We start from the raw sequence: 21,916 nt of genomic DNA on the forward strand, positions 1-21,916 counted from the left end.
CTGGCAAAGGCAAACGTCCACCGCCATCACAGCCCTATAATCCCAATTAAAGCCTCTGGGCTCCAGGCAACTCAACCCCATCACACTTCGCGCCGACCGTCCGACTTCCCCAGGACTGCTTGAGGTCTGGTGCAGTTTGGTCAGGACGTGCTGGACACTGGAAATGCGGCAAAAGGGTGACTTAATTTGTTTGGATCTTATCAAACTTTCATGATCATCCATTTGTGGAACCTTCTGGCCCATTACGTAAGGCTGTGCTGGGGGGTGGTAAGATTATGATCGGTGATTACGAGAGGATAGTCACTTGAGTGCTATCGAGGAGGGAGGCACTCCGGAGGCTTCCGTTTCGGCGAAAATGGCTGTTCTGCTAGCGGTGGTAGGGAAATGACAAAATAACAACCTCCACCTTCTCCATCTTCTTCGGGCCCCGTTTTCCGTCAATTCCCTGAATGCGTTAGGTGCTAATAGTGGTGTGGTGCCCACTTCCGAGCTCATTATTTATGCAGATGATTTTATTATAAACATACGGCACGGAAACGTTCTTCCGTTCTTCCGTCGTCGGAAAATTGGAGTGAACAGAGCAAGCGCATTCCATGCCTTGTCGTGACTGTTTCGATTACAGACCAGCGAGCCTGCACCCTGGACGAGGTCAGGTCAGCAATGCACTTTCGATTGCAGCCACCAGCAAGTCCTTCGGGAGCGTTCGGGACAGGGAACCATCCCGCCTGGAACAGACCATCCTCGTAATTTGTTTTTAATTAGGAACGCTCCGGAACCACGAACCACGCGCGATAGGCCACGGCAAACGGTCATCGTCAAGCCCCCAGCGTGGCTAATGCGAATAATTGGATGATGATGATTGCCATCGGGCAAAAGGGCAATATTTAAAACGCTCAAAACATTACACAGCCACTAATGGAGAGTGTACGGCAGGGACCATATCCAGGTGTAATTGTGCCAAGTTGCTTTGGTGGAGTGGTTCTGGCAAAAGTAACTACAACGCTTACAAGTCTTCTTGTCCTGATTGCCATAACTTCATAAGTCGCAGGAGAAGCTTTTACGATATTGCAAACCATCTTCAAAATGGTAAAGTTGCATATCGAACAGCAAAAATTGCATCGTACTGCACTTTATGCTGCGTTTCCAGGAAGTCGTCCAATCACTTTTACGGCACTCTCGAAGAAGCTCCGAAGCAAAAGGGATGCAATTTGTGGTGTGTAATATGAGGGAAAGTTTCCCCAGTTTCTTGTAGATCGCTTTAGTTCTCGGAATTGCTTGTATTGCCGTTAAGCAAGCAGTTTGTTCCTGTGCGAGTGTGCTTTCATCTATAAAGCAGCCGGCTTGCTGTTTGCATCTATGTCGATCGAACGGGAATTGCGCTCGCAAAAACAGCGTTATTTTATAGCGTAATCATTCCGTTGCGATGAAATTAACCGATTAAACTTTACAACTTTTCGGTACGGTCATCCGTAGTACTCTGAGCGTTCACTTTTGGACGTTCAAAAGGACAATTATCCCATCGAGCCAATCGCACAAAAAGGGGTTTCTATGAAGCGGGGTTTATTGTGTGAAAAAATAAAACAAAACAATTTAATTGATTCCATCGAAATCGAACCGAGCACTTAACCGAGGCACTGCTGCTTGATGCGGCCGCGTGCTGATGTTACCCGGTGGTTGGGGGGAAAAACACACACACACACAAATGGCAAATTTATTTGTTTTATCACTTATAACGCAATAAAACGTAATATTTATCGCTCCGCCAGCGGCGGGATGGGCTCTGTGGCTGAATGTTTCGAAAGCGGTACAACATCGAGCTATTAAATTACGCTTAATTCGTTTAAACTAACTCCACACAAGTTATGAAGAGTGTGTTTGTATGTCTGTGTACAACGAGTGGTTCTTGAGGGTTGATCATCCTTCGGTGAAATATGATCCTTCACGCTGACACTGAGCGATACAAATGGAAGGTGTGAACGCTCGTACGCGAGGATCCTTGTTTCGATCGCGTCCCTTGTTCCCTCATCCCTAGTCCAAAGTGTCGTTGCCCGGAAGGGCCGTTTGTTAATTTTATTGCCTTTTTCCTCCGCTCGGGGGGTTCGTTTTTTTGTACCAAAAGCCGAACAACTTTGGAGTGTGCACATGTGCAATAAATAGCTATCATCTACCATATCTCGTTGCCTTGCCGCGACAGAAAAGCTGGATCCCTGTTTTGTGACTGACTGCCTTTTCCCCGCTGAAAACCATCCACACGACACAGGCACACAACAAACACACAGTAGGAAAAGTCAGCTCAGACAAACACAGCACGCGCTGCGGTGTTTTCGAGAATGACAGTACATAAAACATTATTACGCACTCGGACGGGTGTGACATTTACACGGCGGGATGCCACACCGCCCGGTACCAGCAACACCGGACCGCATACACACATCCGGCAAGAACACCCGCAGCGATCAGGACCTTTTTCCTGCCGTACACGGAATAACAACAGCGACAAAAAAAAAGCGAAACGGGGACGCCCGAAAATGGGTTCGTCCCGATTTTGTTGGGTAAATAAAACACGCTGACACACGCGGCCAGTGCGGCTGGTGCGCGTGACAAGTGGCGGCAGGCTGGCGGTTCGGAATGTACGTTAGCACGGGTTTTTCCTTCCGTTTTGGGAGTCGCTCGACACCGAAGTAACCCGTTGAGCGGTGAACAACGAACGGTTTAATGGAGGCGCACGGTTAGCATGAAAGCGAAAAAGCAAAAACTCCCCTGCGGTGGACTCCGGGAGCAGTCGTTGAAGTCGTGGCTTCGAGGAGGTTTTTTTTTTTTCTGGACGGGTTGGTGTGCAGCTTCTTCAGCAGGCAATAAATTAAACCGTTTGTGCATGTAACCATGGGGGATCCGCGAACCGGGAGATGGCACAAATGGTTCCGGTGCGCTGCTGGTGGTAATAGGGCGAAAAATGGACACATGGATCATAAATCAACGAACGCGCACAGGAGAAAAGATAGGCCGTGAAATGAAATGCACTTTTATGCAAGAACCTGTTTCTTCGCATGTGTTTTTGGAAAGCAAGAGCAGCACGGCAGTGTGACTTATATGGTAGGAGAAGTGGGAAATGGATTTGTTTTTTGGTAACGATAATGATACAAGCTTGCGAGAAATATACCCAGAATATTTATTGCTCTACTATTAAGCAATGATATCGTGTAATAAGATCTTATGAAGAATTGTTACTGGGAGACTCTGTCGTTCATGAAGAATTATGTCACGGTCTAAAGCTGAATTTTGAGTAACTCTATATCCCCATTAATTCTTCGTACAAACGAGCAGAGAATGAAGTCATCATGTTCACCTGTTAATAATCACAGGAATTTGAGGGTTCTGTTAAACATCAACATGACTGTTTTATTATCGTTGAACTTCTTATCTCTCCAAAATGAATTCAAGATTCAAGTACAAGAATTCACCCAGGAATTTTTCAGGGATTCAAATCGCCTTAGAAAGCGTGAAATGTCTAGTGACATAGTGACAAAATTAAAAAGAAACATTGTCATTTGATGTTCGAATGTCACAAAATCTTCCTCAGAAATCATACTACGTACATCTGATAATATAAAAGGTGTTTGGAATTCTGAATAGATAAAACAATTCTGGAAAACTGTGTTGAAGCGTTGTGGTGAATCGATGATCCATAACTTTCAGGTGAAATTTCAAAAATTTAGTTTTGCTTCAAATGCATTTACCATTCCACAGAACAGTCCCCCCTTGCACGTTGAATAACGTTCGTTTATCTAAATCCAGGTTTCTCCAAAAAGCAACTACTCGTGTCGTATTTTTCGAAAATCGCTTCAACATCTATGTGATTCACAACGTCCATGACACTGACCCACATTTAACGCTCACATAAACGCTAGTGTCCGATAAGCAGCTCACCCGGTAGCAGGGCAGCGGGTACCGAATTGACCATCGAATAATCGACCCACTGCGAGTGTCAGAAAATGGGACAAAGCCAGCGAACACCACACCTTGGAAAATGTACGCCACACATGTGAAGGGTAGGGCACACAGACACACATATTCACATATCATTCAATCTGCTCGAGCCAAGAGCGAGGTGAGGTTATAAATAAAATTGGATACAATCCCCGCTTAATGCAATATTGTGCCGGAAGTGGGTGGCCGGTGGGTGAGTAAAAACTCAAAGCGGCTAATTCAAGCTCAATCGAATGTGGAATCTTCAAACCGGGTGGAAAACGCGAGCCGTGCGGGAACAAGGCTGGTGAGCTCACACATCATTATTGGTAAGGTTTTGGGGTTATAAAGGTTGGGCAGGAATGGAGGATGGTTGGAAAAGAGTTGCAAACTGCCCTTTTTCCCATACCGAACCGCGCCTGGGTCAGTGTGAATCGGGTTTTCTACAATCGGCCCCCTTGTTTCGGATGATAATCGCCGGAAGTATTGGGAAAACCTCAAACCAGAGCAATCGGAGCACACGAGCGGGGATGGTTTTGAGCAGCCGCCGAGTTTGCCAATCGATCGATCGACGTTTACAGATCGTAAACAAAGCGTTCGCGCCACACAGAGAGGTTGTGGTTTTTGTGTGTTTCTTGTTCGGCCGAAAAGCTGGGAGTGTCTTACAGCATTTGTGTGCGCGTGTGTAGCCGCTGTGCAGTACATAATATAGAAAATAGATACATTGTGAAACAGACAATGATATCAATTTAACTTTTGAAAAATTGATCAAAAACACATTTAACATAAATTGTTATATATTTTGATGAAAAGCTTTGTAGAAATAATTATGCAAAAGAACAAAGGAACTATGTTGCTAAACTAATACCACTTTTCGTTAAAATAATTCTAGAAATTGCTTCTAATAGTACTTCCCTTTCAAGGTAACCCAATATACATTAGGTTTATTAATATTTTAATTAAATACAAAAATCTGTAATATATTTGCTGGTTGCAATGATGAATGCAAATTGTTGTAATATTTAAACATCGATTCGTTTTTGTTTCCTAGTTGTTTTGTTTTAAAAGACCAAAGTTGAGCTTTATAATGTCTCCTAAATTAGTGCAAGTCTTGTTTTGAGTTTCATTAGAAACCTAATAACAGAGTTATGTATTGCAGGCGACCACAAAAACATACTTAAACCCCTGGAAACGTTAAGGTTTCCCTAAAAACTCAAATGATATTAAAAAAAAAGAACACATGAAAAAGGTGAAAAACCTCACCCTCTTAAACAATCTCCGAACTTTTGACATTTTTTGCTATTTATTATAGCACATTCCATTTCACTTTGAGTGTATTGCTTTCCCCAGTTTGGATGACATTTATGAAGTAATATGTTTCACAAAAAAATCCACAAAGTCGTGTTCGGTTTTTTTGCCTCCCGTGTGGTGTACATTTTTCTTTAAATTATTGTCCATCTCCACCTCGCCCAAAATCCCTCGCTTCGCTACAACCTTAACACATGTGTGCATGTGTGTGTTAGTGTTTCTAGTAATGGTATCCCCTTTTTTGTTGGTTGGTTGTGAAAAATACTTTTACATATCGTTCCATTTTTTGTTGTTGCTACTTCTGTCCTGCATTTTGGGTCGCTCGTGAAGTAAAAACTCGCCCCACAGGTCATCCCTCCCAGGCTAGCAGAAAGCGTTTCTCAGCAGACACGCAGGGAACGAAGGTATGAATGAATCTTTGTTCGGGGTGTTTAAGCCCCCTGAAAAACGCACACAACAACAGCAACCGTGCCGGGGAGGGATTCCGTTCGGGAGTTTATGACTTTTTGTTTTCGGTCACGTCTCGGTCAATCCGACCGAGGCGTGGTTTATGAGAGGGTGCCGGCGATGATTCTAACGCATCATGAAATATTCATACACGGAGTTTCCATTCTCTATTCTCATTTTTTTACAGAGAATTTTGTTTTGGTTTTGAAAACGGATGTGTTATCCTTCCACTCCGGATTGTCTTGGTGTCGGAGAAAAAGGCGGATATCGTTTGTGGTGAACAAAAAAAAAATGGAACGAAAAAAAATGGCGCAAAACGAAAAGAAACACGACTGTAGTCGATAAAGAAGGCGACTGCATTGTTTGAGAAATTATGTGAAAGGTTAATATACAGTCGTTTGCTTTTTATTAGTGCGCGTTTTATGGTTCGCATTGGGCTTTTTTGTGTGGGAAGATGTTGGGTTTTGTCGGCAGTAATGGAATTTAAAAAAAAACAAACGATGTATAAGGGGGGAATGGTAAATAACACGCTATCATTTGTCGAGGAACGGATTGGTTGTGGTACGGATTAAGGGTTGAAAGTCATGCCGCATAACGCTGCTTAATCATGGTGAATGACATATTGTGGCAAATTTAGTAATCATATTTTTTATCCAGTTGGGCGTGGAAGTAATGAGTTGAAAACATAAAAATCTTTTGTTGTTAAGTGTGTTTGGGAGATTTAACTTTAGTTGGATTGGAACTTCATTTAGTGCATTTTGGTGAATTATTATAAATTGGGAAAATTGTTTTTAAATTTTCAACCAAAAATGTACTAAAGGATTTAATGTTTTAAACAAATTATAATTGTTATTGCTTACACTTGTCAGTCTCTCAAGCACGTTTTAAAAATTTCTTATTAACAACTGATGCTTGTTGTTTACATAATAATCCTTTTCTGTAGTGTTGATCAAATTACGCATAAAAAAACCTACTTCTAACTGCTTCAGTTCACAACAAGCTCCTCTTCAGCCACCTAATTTACAGATTAAAAAGTGAACGATCTCTTGAGCATAATCACCATTCACGACGCATCGCTAAACGCAAACAAATCTAACACCCTCCAAACCAACGTCAAGTTGGCTCCTACTGCCTGCTAACTCACCCCACAGCCACAAAATACAAAATAGAAAACCTCTCACCATAAGGACTCGCCAACACTCGCGTAACAAAAATCCTTCCGATGAAGTGAACGCAAACAAAGGGAAAACTCTTTTCCCTCCTTCCCTTCCCTCGGTTGGTTCAGCAAGTTGGTCCAATTCGTCCTTCATATCGCCTCACTCACTCATTGTCACCCACCCATCGATCTCATCACACACACACACACACGCGACATCCATCAAACCAAATTCCAGACGTTTGGTTTTTACCGTCATTCAATTATTCACCGGCTTTTTCACTTTTTCCCCCTCGCCCGGTGGGCAGAACAGGGCAATGGGGAATGGCAGCGTGTGGCAAAGCTAAACATTAATCCACGTGCACATGGATGGGCAATGTGTGCTGTATAGTATACTGCATGTCCGTAATAATGGGTTGCTTCCTTCCGCTATTTTGTATTTTGGGTGTTGCTCGATAAAAGGATGTGGGGGGAAATAGGAAGCAAAAGAGCCCGACAAGCAACAGCAACAACAGCAGCAGCAACAAAAAACAACAGAAAAGGGAGTAGTTCCCCTCGTTCCTTTTTCTCGGCACCACCGTTGACCGTGTTTGGCGCGACGTTCCCGGAGAATGCATTAGGATATCATTATCGAAATAAATAACCACAGATGGTGTACGGTACGGTTAAATGGATTCTTCCCCCTTCACCCCCTTCGGACCCAATCGTTATTGGGTGGGCGAATGAAATATAGGGAACAAAAAACACAGGACAGAATGGAAAGGAGTCTCTCTGATTTACGCTCCCCGGTTGAGGGCCAGGAAAGCCGACAGAGAACAATTTGTTCGTGTAAATTTTAATTGATCCAGCGAAGTAGTTCCGTGACGTTGTGCGATTGGCATTGTAATCGTTTTTCCCCGGTATTTAAATCAGCTATACACCGCACCGTTTTTTTATTGAAAAGGAGGAATTCAATGAAATGAAGTAAAACAATGTCCCAAAGGGACGATCACGTTTGACTGATCAGGTCGTTAGAGTCATTCAGTTGTATTAATTTATTTTTTTGTAGTACGCGTTAGGTTATAACACTTAGATGTATTAATAAGACATTTTAACACACTTGTCAAAGTTGGCAGACATATCCAGTACTTGTACCATCTCGACCTCGTATTTAGAAGAAATGCAGCTGAGCAGCTGCTCTCGATACGGCGCTAAATCAACCGTGAAAGTTTTCACCGCATCTGTGCTTGCTTTTATGAGATCCACCGTCTCGCTATAGACCTGGGAGAAAAGATGTATTAAAAAGAGCGAATTAAGAGACAATTATTATGAAACTAATCCTTTCTAATTACCAAAGAGCAATCGCCATCAGTACAAGCGAACGCTGTTTGCAGTCCCTCAAAGATTTCACGCTGAAGATGTCCAATTTTCTGACGATAAACCATGGTCGAGTCGTACAGCGGCGCAGTGGCTTCGTTCGAGCAGAGCGCCACCGAACCTAAACTAGCTCCAGCAACTGTTTGCGTACGGGGGACCAGATTCAACACACATTCGTAGTGCCGCACGTAGGGGCGCAACATTTCCATGCCCGACGAGTGCAGCCCGTACGACGTGTACAGGATGTTTTGTACGACTTCTCCGAAGCGATCGTTTCCTTTGCGCGTCGTCGACTGTAGATCCTCGAGTGTGGTGCGGATAAAGTTGTCTACCTGGTCGTAGAACTCTTCGGGTGCATTTTTTACACTCTCAGGAAGATGCTCTGGTGCTCCGGTGCCAACCATGGTTCGAAACAGCTGACGTCCCTGTGACGCTTCGTCTTGAAACCGCGTTGATGCCGTTCGCAAGGCAGCACCGTACAGTTGATTGTAGGATCTTACGAGCTGGCCAATAGCCTGAAGCTCTTTCAGTGCAGTTGCCTCCATGTCCGGTGGAAAAAAAATGGCTCTCAGATAGTATTCTAGCTTTTCGACGCTCGAAACTATGTGCACTGCCACTGTCGCGACCATTGCCTGGCTGGTGGCGCCTGACAGAAAATTATTAATTGCCCGAAGATCATCAAACTCCAGAGTGTCTTTTTCGAACTGCACCTTCTTCAAATGCTCGCTCATGGTGTGCTTCAGCTGCTTCATATCGGGCGTAGCGCTCTCTTTCCCAAAGTATTCAGGAAAGCGGAACTCAGAGTCACACAAACTCTGCTGGATCTCGTCAAGCGCCTCGGCTAGCTGTTGCATTTGAAAGGTATCATTCGCTTGGAACAGTTCCGTGATCATCTTCGTTGCATTTTGGGCAACGTTAAGAGAGCCACGGACACTGTGTAGCGCTTCGGAGACATTGTAGGTAAGTGGTAGCTGCGTTTCCAGTGTCACTTCTGACAGCGAGTGTGCACTAACACGAAGTACATTCCGAAGGTACTCCAGCGTTGGCAGATAGTCGAGCGGGTCGGGCAAGGGAGCGGTGAGACACCCGCCGGTACACTGTAAGCAAAATGGGATGCAAACGAACAGGGTGTAACGATGGTCGAAAATTTAATCACCTGAACCACTTCACTAACCACTAGCACTAGCACAACAAGAACTCTTCTAGGGAAAACATTCATCTTGGGGAAGAACTCGACACCTACTGCACGCGTTCCAGTACACAAGTACAAACGCTTGAGCCGTGCGCGAGCAGTTTGACTCTTTTATATCTTAACACAAAAACTCGATTGCATTTCGGGCAGCACTCCGTTGGGTGTACCCAACATTGCACAACGGTTTGTTGTTCCATACTGCTGTTTGAATAGTTGCAACATAGCTGCAACCGAGTGCACCTGTTTAATCTGGAGCATACTTTGTGGGAGCACCTTGTCGAACCGGTGTCGATCTCCGGGGAAATATATCTTCGTTAATGCACCGTCATCTAGGGGGAGTGATATGAGCTACGCTAACTCCGCAGCACGAAGCCAAGCCTCCACGGGGCAGTGTTGTTTTAATACCGATGCAGTACTGTAGCGCTACAACATAAGCGATAAGCGACCGATAAAGGACTACTGCATTGAACTCCGGGCAGCTTTACGCTTAGGTACGAATGGTCAATGGGTACTGATAAAGCGATGCATGGGTTTTAGTGGGGGTTTTTGTTTGGGCTGGAAAGTTTGACAGTTGCAAGCTCATGACGTTGAAAGTATTAATATTGCGTTTTATTTCATATGTTACTGTTCATGATGTTTACTTGGTGTTGGTACTGTCAACATAATTTCAATTTATTATTTTTTTTAATTCACGAGGAACGTTCCAAAAAGGCCGTATTGCTTAAAATCATTTCAATATTTCACAGTGCTTAATTTTGCTCCAGAAAAATACCAACTCATCAGGTAGTCTAGCAATTTAAAGTCTATCTTTCCTGAGCACGTGTTCAACGAGCACTCTCTCTCTCTTTCTCTCAAACCATGCAAGTTTCCCCTAACCAAACGTCCGCACGTCACGGTACTTCATATAAAGAATTAAATGCAAATAAGATTTATGAATTGGGTAAATATTTGCGCTCTTGCCACTCCACTAACGAACCAAGCGCAAACAAAACAGACGCTCTTCGGCGACTGAGGTTTGCTTCGAAACGCTATGCAGGGAGATACAGGCAGACCCCACCTTTCGGTGTATTTTCGTGTTTTTGCGTCGCTCCAGTTACTCTCTCGACGGACAGGAGCTACCTGACATCAAAGTAAGTGCCAAAATGTTTGCACAAGTGTTTGTGTGAGGTGAGGTTGCATTAGAGCATCAAACCAACTAGACAGACCACAACAAGGCACAACTGGAAAACTGATCCATTTTCCTAGCATGACAGGCAACCGAACACATAACGCACCAGTGGCACCAGAGCAAATAGTGTTCGTTCATTGTGGTGGTTTTATCAGCGGTTTCAAATATCTGTCACCATCGGATGATACTTTGGCTTAGTTTTAATAATTCACCCCATTCATCCGAACAAATGGTTAGCTACACGGGCCCGGGAAGCGACAGGAAGGCGGGGGTACGCGATTAGTTGGACTTTAGTGTCCGGACAAGTCAACCCATTGGATACCAACCTAAACCATAGCAGATAGGTTGGTGGTGCCGTGTTTGGTGAGACGGGTCGGTTTGTCGGAAACGCAGTAATGTGCCCGTAAGGGGCAACGGTATGTCAGGTTCGGTACAAAAATGGAATGCCTCGGGACGCCATCCCTGCCAGCGGTTTGTCATATCCTGGGCAAGGCAAAACACAAACATAGAAAATGGCTGCGCATGCGAACGTTGTATGTTGCTTTTCCCCCATCTCGTTGGATCAGCGGGTGAGATCCGGGCGTTGGAACCGGAAACGAAGCTTACTATGGGATGTCGGACAGCCAAGCTGTCAGGGACGCGACGGGCAAATTCAACATGGCGTTGACATCTTCCCTCGGGACAGGCGCGTCTGGTTGGATGGTGTAAGAATGTGCGTTTTTTCTCTCTTTCGTTTGCAAAACATTACATTGTATTAGAGAACGCTTCAACGTTTAAAGGCTATAGAAAAGATCACACTTCAAAACGAATGACTAGCGATGGTTCTTTGAACAAAACATGGAACCAAACATTCTTTCATGCAATGTTGTTGGAATAGTTTATAGAGGCTTTGGCTCCAACGGAGTTCTTTCGCCTTTTTTTCATGCAATCAAGTTTAACCAACAGCTATTCAAATTAATTGGTTTTCCAACAAATCTTCCATAATAGTCATCTCGTGTACAAAAACACTCACATTTTCGCCAACGTAACAAAGCCAAACACTCGCAAGGGTCGTCTTTTAGATCACCTTCCGCATAACCATATGGTCATCTGTCGTAAATCGTCGGTGTGCTCCTGATTTATGAGTGACATTTGGCCGCTATCGTTCGGGCAGAGAATTCCCCGTACCATCCATGCACTTATGCAACGACAAAAACACTCATCGCAAAAGGGATAAAAAGCGGCAACGAACCCAACCTTTTCCCCAAGGGTTCAGGTTTCAATGTATTGGAAAAAAATCCATTCCGGCACCATACCGACACGCGATCAAGGTGCAAAAAAAAAAAACAGCTAGAAAGGTAAACCAGGAACAGAACGAAACACTAGACACAAGGTGGTGGCTGGTCATTGCACATACACACATGAGAAATATATGCGGTACACACCCTAAGCGCTGCTAAGTGGTAACACAGCACACTCCCCTTTTCGCGTGGCAATGGATAATTTTTCGGATGACCCCTGAGCAAGGAGTCAGCACGCGCGGTCGTACACATACACATCCTGAACGCTCATTAACACCGGTAGTAGTAGAAGGTAGAGCAGTGAAGGCAGATAGTGTGTGAAAAGACAATAGCCGAGGAAAACAAATAAGTGCATTGATGTCTACATAAATTGAATTTTATGTTTTTCTTCTCAGAATTTTTTCAGAATTTCTCTTGAAAGCAAATCATTGTACAGAGTCTGATAAATAATCAATTATCTACAATATAGTAAAATATTTGTTCGGAAGGAACAAAGAGCATCATCCAAACTAGAACATATTTTGTTCGGTATTCATAAGAGACTGACACAATACAAAATATTTGATTTTAAATGGTGTTTTTGTTCAATGTTGAATCTTTTTCAAGGCACTATTTCGAATGAGTTTGATCAACTCCAACAACTTCCAGGCTTTGGCCTATAAATTGCACCACGCTGTACACAATCCTGTACGATTTGTATTCATTACCCTCCCACCAATTCTTCCACGTTCAGGACGCATCTTTTTTTTCCTCTCTACCAGGGGACTTAACCTTGCAGTCTGGCAACTACCTACAACTTCCGTGCGCAAAGGACGATTAATGAGACAACCCCTGGGGTCGGTGAACGGGATCGGCTAAAGCTGTAAAAAATGGTCTGCAGCGCTATAAAACGCATCGGCCCGTGACCAAGGGGTGGGGGAAAAGGCAGAAAATGATGCTACCGCTTTGGAAGAGTCGCAATGGATACCGTGCCGCCGTATCGTTTCCTTCCGGAACCATATGGTAGATGGAAGTGTGCTGTCTGTTTTTTGTTTTCCTGACTCCGAATTCTTATGCTAATCGTCTGGTTTAGCATAGCGGAGAGTGGGTGTAATGCGATCACACAGGACACGTCAGCTTTGAGAGATGCCCTAAATATACAGACGCACCTCTTCAAGCTCCGTGTACTTTACCGTCTTATGTTACAGCAAGGTACGGCACACTGGTCAAATAGTAGGCCCTAAAAGGTAAGATGACAATTGGAATGCTTGAAGATGCAAATGGATAGGACAAAATACCCAAATCAAGCATAATCCAGTGCAGTGTTAATTCTGTCTTCCTGTTCTCAAATCTTTTCCTCTTCGCATTCACCATGCTCATGAAGAATCGATTCAATTCCCATCCAGCACTAAACAAACTTTTCCCACACTTTACAAACGTTTTGAGCTCATAACAACACCAACTACACCAACCGGAGCAGAGTAATTGCATGGGAAGTGCCACCGGCTTGCCCAACCGCAGGACCTCGGGTGTGTTGGGCTTTCAAACTGCGCGACGAACTGTATCGGTTTGCCTTTTTATCGCCCGTGCTCGAAGTCGGCCTCGATTGCCTGCGGCGCCCGTGTACACGTGCCCGTGAAAATAGCGTATAAATGAACAATGGCCCTCGAGACTCGATAAATATTATGTTTCAAAACATCCGCCCGGTAACGGGGGTTGTGGGCACACCACAGCGCCGTGCGTGTGGCCACGCGCCTACGGATCATGTTCGCGCGCCTGCAATGTCCTTTGCCTCAAAAGCATCAAGAAGGGCGTTTGTTGTTTGTTGCATTTCTTTTTTTCCCCCTTCCAAGTGATCCATGCCGGGTGAAATGGCAAAAAGAAACTTGTTTCATGATGACGAAGACAAATCACACCCTTTTTCCGTGATGTTTCAGGCAAACAATTGGGACACAATGGCACTTTAGAGTGCTTTTAGGGTGTGTGGTAGAGGAAACTATTTTCTAAACAATCTATGCGATGGAATGGGACACAAGGAAAAGTTTTTCAGCTCTACAAAAAACATTGCTGGGTGATAGGGATGGACAAAAGTTTCCTCAACAAGAAATGCTGAGTGAAAAGCCAAACGCCCCAATCTTCAATTGTATTTTTTAAGCTGTATTAACAAGAAGACATGCAAAAAAGCTCTTCAGAAGTAAGAAAAGGTACAAAAAAACGAAGCAGATGTTGGCAATGCGTATCGAATAGGCAAACAATTATTGGCAAATCTGGCAAGGACGTAAGGAAGCACGGCAACTGGAAAAAATCAACTACCACCACCAGCAGCACACGCCCTGGAGGCAAAAACTATTTAAACAACCAGTTTTCACACATTCAATTAGAGGGTTGTGGCTTCTCCCCGTTCAAGCTACGAAATGCACGTCCACACGTGGTCACGTGCGTACACAGGGCTTTCCTTTCCTTCGTTCGCCCTATTTTTTCCCACTCCAGGGGGAAAACCGACGTTCCGGGGGTCGAGTGCGTTAATTCTCGTCCATCGATCCGGCCCTCCCGGGGCTGTTGATTTTGCGTTCGTAAAAATGGTCAGCCGTTGATGGAAGAAGAAATAAAACAAACCTCTCGCCTCGGGAGCCTCCAGCTGGTGGTGGTAATTGTTAGTACAGTGGTTGTTACCGGAAACTAATGAATGCAGCGGCGTCGGCCACGTGGCTGCACCATCCCTGCCGTAAAGCGTGTCGATGGTTTGTGGCAATGCACATTTTCTCGCTCGCTCGATGTGATTTTCAACTTCCGGTACCCCTCACGGATGAACGCGAAAAACACTTGATCGCGGTTGGGTACGTGTGGACGAACTCTTCTTTTTTACGTACACTCGAAATCCCGCGTCGTTATTGAGTGCGAGCTTCAAAAAAATAACATTCAAGGATCAGGTGGATTATCCAGTTGTTGGTTATCGGAGACGTGGTGGTGGGACGGGATTTACTGGCTACAGAGTAGACGACGTTTAGATTGCGTATCGAGTCGACACCGTAGACAACGGACCGGTTTAGCGCTGCTCGTGTCCACCACTGATAAGACGCTGTGGGATTAGGGATTGTACAAAACGGGTATGGCACATGGGAATGCAGTTTTTGGGTAGCTTAAAGGTCGCAAAATTGTTTATATACGAGCTTTCTATCCATTTTGAAAATAGCTTGAAGAAGAATGTCAAGAATAGAAAGCTAGGCTGTCAACTTTCCAATATAATTTATACGAGTGTCTCTAAGAAACCTAAATTAAATTGTTATCTTAACTCTTATGCTTCGTTTGCCTAATTGAATTTCATCCCAATTGGTCAGCAATCCGTGGCAGCTCAATCAAGTTCCCCCTTTCCCGATTTGAAGGCTGTCAATCGAAACGCGACTTCAATCTAAAACGATCGCCACTGGGGTAAATAAATAAAACGCTTCCAGACGTCAGCTGATAACAGGTTGCGAGCGAACAATTGGGCAATAAATCAGAAAACATAATTAATACTTTCATCCGATATCGATAGCTCCGTATAATCAATCTGAGCCTTATTGACGTTGTATATTGCCTTGCTCACAAGATTGGAAGGGGTTCAGGCCGCTAGAGGATGTAGGCATGCCTTCAACGACCCAATTGCAGTGGTACTTCAATGGTGGCGCTTTCCCATTCTGGTCCCAAACAGTCTGGGCGTTGGATCGAAAAACGGTGGCAATAGGAAAATTTGAGAAATGAAACTACCTCACAATTTGGGGCATGAGGAAGTTCCCTTCCAACGATTCTATTAGCGTTTGCGATGATTGAAGAGCAAACATCACTATGACAATTGTGACAAATCAATAGCCTGCATGGCTAAATTGCTTCCCAAAAGCCCAACACACATCGTGATGCATCCAATTTGCTTCCCGTCCTGAGTGCACTGGAAGTGCATTCGACATTTCACCAAATTATCGAGATTAAACATCAACCCCTTCGGGGAGGGGAGCTTTTAAATGCATCGGTTTAGATGGTTCCCTCCTCCCGATCTCTTGTCAAATAGTGGCTCCATTTCATGCTGATCGAATTGAATATTTCACCAAAACAGTCACCAACCCCGATCGGTTGCGGTGAGGAAAGGCGAGCGGTAAAGGCAAATAGCCCATTTGGTGGAGTAGACTGTGTGCATGATAGTTTGTACGATCCATCAAATTGATTGGTTGACGATCTGTGCGAGCTGTGCGAAGATGCGGACGTACTTGCGGGCAGCAGCGCGCAAGAGCAGCCAGCAATCGGCGAACGATCTGGACAAGAGCGCGTTTCGCTTGTCAGGCGTGCGACGGAGGCGCCACGAGCCATCGATTGCACAAATTTCATAAGGGTGCCTCCGACGTAAAGCGACTTCATTTTGACAACCCTGGTGCGGGGTAAGACTGACCGTGCCCGGGCAGGTGCACGGTTGAATCCCGCGACCGGATCCATGATTGCCGTGGACGAGCAGCGGTCGAGAGACTCATGGAGGGAGGGACCAGTAGTCTCGATCCCCAACCGCCGTCCGTGCCGAAAGGTTCCGGGACATCAATTAGCGGTGGTCGATCCCATCCATCAAACGGTTGGCATGTTATCTGATAGACGCCAGGCAGGCACTGGCAGGCAGTTACAAGCGCAGTGGCGCTGTTCGACATGTTCTAAGAAGTAGAACATCGTCTATCGGCGTAACTCGGCCCATTTGCTCAAATGTTCAAACACGCTCGGAAAACAGGTAACCGTGTACCGCTGTCGCCACCAAACACGGTTCCTTTTATTTTGCAATAAAACGGCACATTACATAATGGCCGCGCAGGACGGGCAGCTGCAGTATGGAACGCATCTCACAAACCATTTGCCATTTGCTGGTATCGCACCACCGTCACGAGTCGCCTGCATCGCAGGAGGAAAGCAAAGATTTCATTTCTGGTTGCTACCGGCTGCTGGACACTTCCGGCGATAAGGTACCATACCATGAATTTTGACGTTGATTAGAGGTTAAGGGTTTTTTTTTGGTGGAGTGTTGTTTGGCATCTCCCCGACAGTGCAACGAAAACTGGCACGCGAGTAACTGATAACCTTTGGCCCTCGATCGGAAGAAGAGAGTCTTAGACCTAGGGACGATTGACATTTACTTTCCCGCTTTCCGAGGCATCGAGAAATATGCAAACATTTTATTGCGCTTTTTAGCCGGTATGAACGTTTGAACCCCGTATGACCTTCATTACCGAAATTTCGCTTGAGACGGGCTGTAATTCGTCTGGCGAACTTTGGCGAATGCTTTGGAACGTTTTTTTCTCCTACTCACTGCACACATCACATCCGTTTGTTTGATTTATGTTGGTGAGGTCTTGTCGAAACGGTACGCTCTAGCGATTTTTGATTGGCCTAGGTTTTCTGCAATCGCGTCCTATGTCCATTGATTCCGAAAAATCGCTCAAGAGTGATAGTTACAGTTGCATGCAAATCGGGGAATTGAGAATTCAATTTTAAAAAAATGTCATTAGAACCTACAGACAACAATACTAATCGTAGTATTACGTAGGCATTTCTAGGAAGTGCGTTTTGATCGTGATAACATCGTCTGAGGCGATCCTTATCGAACGATCTTGCTTGACAAGGGACCAAGAAAACGTGCACTATTGGAAAGTTTTTCCTGACCTTGGGTGAGGTGTGATAAAAGATCTGTGGTACTCTCGAAAGAATGTCTTAGGGCAGCTGGAAAACGTTGGAGTCCTATCGATCACATAATTTCGGTAGTTATTGATCTGTGCAAGAAGAAGAAAGTGAGAGAAGAGAGTGGTGGTACATGCAATCAGATAGCTCCCGGGCAACTTTGTACTTGATACTTGATAAAGTGATGCGAACGAAACTTTTTACTTATCTTACACCGTTTGCTGTAATGTCGCATATCTTTTCCACACGATCGGGTGGGGTGCTGGGCACGACACCGATACGGTCGTTTTGTAAAACGATGCGTACCCAAGCATGTAGTAGCATCCAGAGATGAGGAGATATCAAGAACGGTCAACCCGGGGGTGGTCTTTGGGCCGGAACTTCGGCAAAATACCATGGCTCTATCGGTAACTCAGGAACTAATATCTTCCAAGACGCTAACACTGCGCCGATGCAAACAAACGCACCAACTACAAGTGTTCAAGGTTGCTCGGTTACGCGGTGTACTTGAGCGTAGCGTCTAAGACTCGGCGTTGTTGTTTGTACAGCTCTCGATACACCAAATCCACCGACTACGGTGTTGTGGTGTAGCTGCTGAAGTGGGAGGGCATGTAATCCAAGCAGGGTGGGTCCATGGTTCCCGCCGGGTTCCGGCGCATGTGCCGCTGGATTCCGTTTGTGCACTTTTCGCGCTCTGCGACAATGTTCCACCGGCGCAAAAAGGTTGTTATCTAGTGCAAACAGACAAACACGCTGGAGTAGTAGATGCTGACGCTGTCATCGCTTAGGTCGGGATTATCGGTGCGAGATTTGGGCAATATTAGCAAAGCGGCTTCCTACCCCAGTGATACCCAACCATAGGCGAAGGTCATGCGTAAATGTTCTTTTACGGTACGGTACATAGAAGATAAATACAAAAAAACACACGTTTGGTAATATTATTGACCAACTAGCTTTCAATGGACTCCCGAACTGGTTCCAAAACTATGTCAAACCAATGACACTCGGTCATTTACCGATAAACATCCGTCCGTCAACGTCCCAAGTCGGCAAGTCGTGCTCTAGTACCACAAGCAGTCACAGCAAGCACGTTGCCGATAGATCTGAGAATTGAAGTTTGAACAAGTGGAACTGTCTTGTATATGTCACCGGTAGGTCCGATAGCGCGGATATCACCGGCATCATCATCATCGGTTGCGCGGTTCGCGTATCTTCTGGCCCACAGCGCGATGGCTAGCTGAAGATAATCGAACAACGGTTCAGGAACGGTGGAATGCGATTTCTCGCTTACGCGTTGCCTAACGTTGCCCTTTTCGGGGTTAGGGGAACCGAACCTACCGATGAAAAAATAAACGATATCTCTTTCGGTGCCCACTTCTTCTTACAACTCATTCCCTCCCGGTTGTTTTCTCCATCCCCCAGAAAAGGTAGCCCCCGATTTAGTAAGGCTTTGATTTGAAGATCCCCCAATGGTGGGTATTGATTTTTATGGCCCCGCTTAGTGCTTGTAGCGACTGCGACTAGCCGTGGATAGTCCGAGGGCGCGTTTATGGCGGGCTTGAACTTACCTTCGAGAGCCTTGTTACGTGATATCAGTGCCAATAGCATTTCGGGATTTGGATGATGATCCCCGAGAAGCTCGCCGGACAGGCCGGCGCCGATGGTGGAGCTTTGTCCGTGCAGTGCCGGAAGCCCGGTAAGACTGCCACCGCTCAGGCTACCGTGTCCGTTGCTGTTGCTGCTGCTGCTGTTGTTGCTACTACTGCTCGCGCTGTTCAGCTGCAGTGATCTCGTTGATCCGATGGAAAGTCCACCACCGTCGAGTGAGCCGATCGTACCGAGGCTTGTCTGTCCATTGGCCATCGAGTGACTCAGCAGGGATGAGTGGCCGGACCCGAGGGACGATGACGAATGTGCGAGCGGGAGCATCATGGAGGAGGGCAATGTCATCTGCGAGAGTGACATCGCATCGATACCGAGTGTCCCGCCGGCAGAGGACACGCACACGGACATTGAACTGGTTGCTGGTTCGGCAGGAAGGATACTTCTTTGACACTGTTTTCAAGCTTTTACAACACACGCGATTCTTTTTGAAGTTTTTTTTTCAAGATCACTTTTCACATCGTTGGTTTTGACATTCACTAAACACACAAACACTGACTCTGTTGAAAGTTTTCAGATACTTGATAAAACATTTTGTACAAAATAAATGCGCACACTCAAACACACGAAATTCCTTCTAAAGTTCACCAAAAACTGACACACGATTCGTTCCGTGAACGAAAAAGACCATCTGCACCGGACCACTAACCAACGGCGACTAGATTGCAGTGGTTGCGTCGGTGTACACGAGGTGCGTGTACGTTGCAAAGTTGCAGGAACGAAGAAAAAAAACAACAACACAACCACCCCCTCAAACGTCACCGAACTCGTTGGGGGGTTACTTTCGATAACGACCATCCATGGTACACTTCTCACATACAGGTGAAAGTACGGTTCCTCCACAAACCAAGGGGTAAAGTGCGTGAAGGAGTTCTTCTTTCGTGGTGCCCTACCCGCCCCGTTTACCCCGAACCGTATGGGTTTATCACCTTGCCTATGCAACGGGTAGCGAAAAAGGGTTTGGCTGCGTACCAAACCGAACCCACCGTTGTACCACTTGTCCACCGGGAACCGCGAAACGCACTTGTAGAACGCACTGCTGCTGCTGGCCCCGAAAACCCGACCGGCACGACCGAGAGACTAGACGACGCGACGTATAGCCGTCTGGGAAGAGTGCTACCGAACACCCGTACACAGCATAGAGCACTGGGCCATTGGCACTGTGGTGAAGAAGCGCCTGCTTATCACTTTCGAGACCCCGGCCACCGCCACCCTGCCCAAGTCCGCGGTACCCAAGACAACCCTCCAAGACAACGACCGTCGCGCGACGAGCTGATTGGAGCGATTTAGAAGTGTACCCCCGTAGTTCTAATTTGTGTATGTTGTGTGTAGCGTGGTTTTTTGCTGTTGTTGTTGATATTGTTGCTTCCACTGTCACCAACTGGGCGCTATCGCAGCAGGCCACGGTAGCAGCAGAAGCACAGTATGTACCGGTGAATCTAATCGCTCGGAGGACACACGCTGTCATTACGCACTAACGGCTAGGGCGACCTCTGCAAGCAGCACCCCGAAGGAGGTCCTACTAATTGCGGACCTAATGGGGTAGTTCGCGGAGTGATAGTTACCCATAAAGATATCTCGTTTGTCTGTATCTCGGGGTGGGGCTTGAACATTCTAATGAGGTTCCTTTCGGTTGTTGAAGCGCTATGTGCTACAAGAACAACTTCTAATGACGCTCCACGCGGTCATCTCTCAAGACACTCAATGTCTATGCGTCCCTCTTGGCACTAGAATAGCGATAACCAACTCCCTACAATTAGTATGCAAATTCTAACACTTCATTTACGGTCGGCTTAGAACATAATAGTAGCGCACTTCTTTCCAACCACAAATGCAAATGGGCGAGCCGTAAAACGCGAGCTAATTTCCACGAATCTGACCCCGAGTCCCGCGAAGCGTCGGGGGATGATCGTTTCCTTACCACAAAACGGCACACGAAACCTTAGCTGATGGACGTGAAAGTGAAAGTGCCGAATCCCGTTGCAGTAGGGCGAGCCCGGGTAAAAGTTTACCAATTAAAAAACATTTTCATTATGCCCGAGTTTTCCAACCTTTCCCTCCCCCCACCCCGTGTAAGGCTTTTAATTGGCAAACACACAGAGCAAACGGAGCAGCATGTGCGCGCTGTTTCGTTAATGTCTTTTGTGTGCCTTCCTTTTTTTCTTGGGCTGCTTTCTTGAAGATCCAACACCTCGCACATCCCCGTCTGTAGAGTACGCGCTAGCAGACGACGCCGGAAAACACGCGTACAAAACTAACCTCACAAACACGGCAGCGGACGACGGAGCCACGCTGGATGGCCCAGCGTGCTAGGGCGTTAGGACGAACTGTTTCGCTAATTCTGTGTCCGTTCCGAAAAGGAAGACGAACGAACAGCGTGTGTCTTCTACCCCCCTCCCACCATTCCGAGCATTATTTGGCCGTCATTTTGTGTGCGTCACGGCTTCTCCCAAGTATACAGCAGCAGCGCCAGGATTTTCATAGCTCTTTTTGCCTTTTTTTGGCTTCTCCCGCACCGTTTACGAGCTGGTTGTCGAATTTTCACGGCTGCGCATTTCGGCACAGCGATGGTGGTCCCTTTTTCCCTTCGGTGAGGTTTTTATCCGGGCTGGGAAGTGTGGGTTGGTGGGCTAAAATATCAAAAGAGTGGATCGGGCGACACTGGTTGGCTTCGGAGCGTTCGGAGAGATATGAGGATTTTTCTTTCTACTCTGTCC

At 45.9% G+C, this 21,916-nt stretch overlaps 1 protein-coding gene across 6 annotated transcripts in view; it reads right to left on the reverse strand.

The window, feature by feature from the left end:
* LOC120902019 (LIM/homeobox protein Lhx3) overlaps positions 1-21,506 on the reverse strand; it is a 42,880-nt gene extending 21,374 nt beyond the window's left edge. The window contains exons 1-2 of one of the 6 annotated variants that reach the window (XM_040310452.1): positions 21,459-21,506; positions 19,106-19,699 (exon numbers count right to left, since the gene is read on the reverse strand). In XM_040310452.1, coding sequence (XP_040166386.1) covers positions 19,106-19,550 — 445 coding nt within the window. In that variant the 5' untranslated portion in view covers positions 19,551-19,699; positions 21,459-21,506. Of the gene's footprint in view, positions 1-19,105; positions 20,101-20,128; positions 20,372-21,458 lie in introns of those variants that run through there. The other 5 variants (XM_040310453.1, XM_040310450.1, XM_040310454.1 and 2 more) reach the window with 5 other exon arrangements.
* Positions 21,507-21,916: the final 410 nt, after the last annotated feature.

Source organism: Anopheles arabiensis, chromosome 3 (assembly GCF_016920715.1).
Source record: "Anopheles arabiensis isolate DONGOLA chromosome 3, AaraD3, whole genome shotgun sequence".
NCBI classification, from domain to species: Eukaryota; Metazoa; Arthropoda; class Insecta; order Diptera; family Culicidae; genus Anopheles; species Anopheles arabiensis.